The sequence below is a fragment of the Bison bison genome, unplaced genomic scaffold, assembly GCF_000754665.1.
Source record: "Bison bison bison isolate TAMUID 2011002044 unplaced genomic scaffold, Bison_UMD1.0 scf7180017855454, whole genome shotgun sequence".
In the NCBI taxonomy this organism is placed as follows: Eukaryota; Metazoa; Chordata; class Mammalia; order Artiodactyla; family Bovidae; genus Bison; species Bison bison.
Genome location: NW_011486027.1, coordinates 5159 through 6701, shown reverse-complemented (window position 1 = coordinate 6701; position 1543 = coordinate 5159). Strand labels below are relative to the sequence as shown.

General features: G+C 41.0%; 1 protein-coding gene across 1 annotated transcript; it reads left to right on the top strand.

The window, feature by feature from the left end:
- Window positions 1-591: 591 nt before the first annotated feature.
- LOC105002334 (olfactory receptor 1468-like) lies at window positions 592-1533 on the top strand. The gene has a single exon (XM_010858896.1). It carries the CDS (start codon window positions 592-594, stop codon window positions 1531-1533), a length of 942 nt encoding a protein of 313 aa, XP_010857198.1.
- Window positions 1534-1543: the final 10 nt, after the last annotated feature.

Genomic DNA, 1543 nt, shown 5'->3' with positions numbered 1-1543 from the left:
AACTGCCCAAAGACAGAGGTTCAGCTGTATGTTCTCTAAAGGTTTCTTTTTGCCTTTAAAGTCTGTGATTTTTCCAAATTAGTGAATGATAGCAGCTACTATTTCTGAGGCAATAGATAAAATACAGATACAGGCATTTTACATGTGTCCTTACCATCCTCACAAAAATCCTATAAAGTGGATATTCTCCACATTTTAAAATATAAAGTGGATCTTCTCCACATTTTAAAATTGATGAAATAGGCTTAGAAAAGCACAGAAAACAGTCATGAAGATAGTGAGTCATACGTTCAGAATATTTATTTTTCAATTTATTCACTCGTTCGTGTATAAATGCAACCAATATTTAATGAACACCTACTATGTTCTGGGCACTATCTTTAGCACTGGTGTACAGCACTGAACATAGTAGATAAAATTCATACCCTGTGGAGCTTGTATTTTAGTAAGCAGAAAATAAGATTTAGAAAATAAGTTCCAAGGCTTGATTCACTTTTATAATATGGTACAATGTCCTCTGACTAGCTTTTGTGTCATGTTACCATTTTACAATAAAGTCACATTTTTTCCCTTTTTAGACACAGAAGAATCATGCTCCAAGGAAACCAAACTATCTCTGCATTTTTCCTCCTGGGACTCACAGCGGTGTCTGAACAGCAGCAGCACATCTTTGTGCTGTTTTTGTGCATGTATCTGGTTACCATGGTGGGAAATTTACTTATCATCCTGGCTATCGTCAATGATGCTCACCTCCACAGCCCCATGTACTTCTTCCTTGCCAATTTATCCTTCACCGACATCTGCTTCACATCTACTACAGTCCCCAAAATGTTGGCAGACATCCAAAGCCAGAGCCCAGTCATCTCCTTTGCAGGATGCCTCACACAAATGTACTTTTTTATGTTGCTGGTGGACGTGGACAATTTCCTCTTGGCAGCCATGGCATATGACCGGTACGTTGCCATCTGTTACCCATTACACTATGCTGCGTTACTGAGTCTGAAGCGTTGTGCCCTGTTGGTAGTGACTCCATGGGTTGTCTGTAATCTTCTTTCAGTACCTCATATTGGTCTGCTGGGCCTCTTGAATTTCTGTGATCAGAGAGAAATTCCACACTTCTTCTGTGACCTGGAACCCATTTTAAGGCTGGCTTGTTCAGACACCCAGATCAATGACTTGACAATCCTAGTAATTGGGGGAGCAGTTATCTTCATTCCATTCACCTTCATTTGTGTCTCCTATTTCCTTATTGGTTGCACTGTACTTAGGATTCCTTCAGCCAAGGGGAAGTGGAAAACATTCTCCACTTGTGGCTCCCATTTCTTAGCTGTGTCCCTCTTCTATGGATCTATCAGTGGGGTCTACTTTCTTCCCTCTTCTGCCTACTCAGCAGAAAGGGATAAGGTGGCTGCCGTCATGTATACAGTGGTGACTCCCATGATGAACCCCTTCATCTATAGTCTAAGGAACAAGGACATGAAGGGAGCTGTGAGGAGACTACTTATCAGGAAAACCTATTTCTGCAGATGGTGATTCCTGCCAT

Coding starts and splice junctions, on each gene's coding strand:
- LOC105002334 (XM_010858896.1), top strand. CDS start 592: ATGCTCCAAGGAAACCAAACTATCTCTGCATTTTTCCTCCTGGGACTC.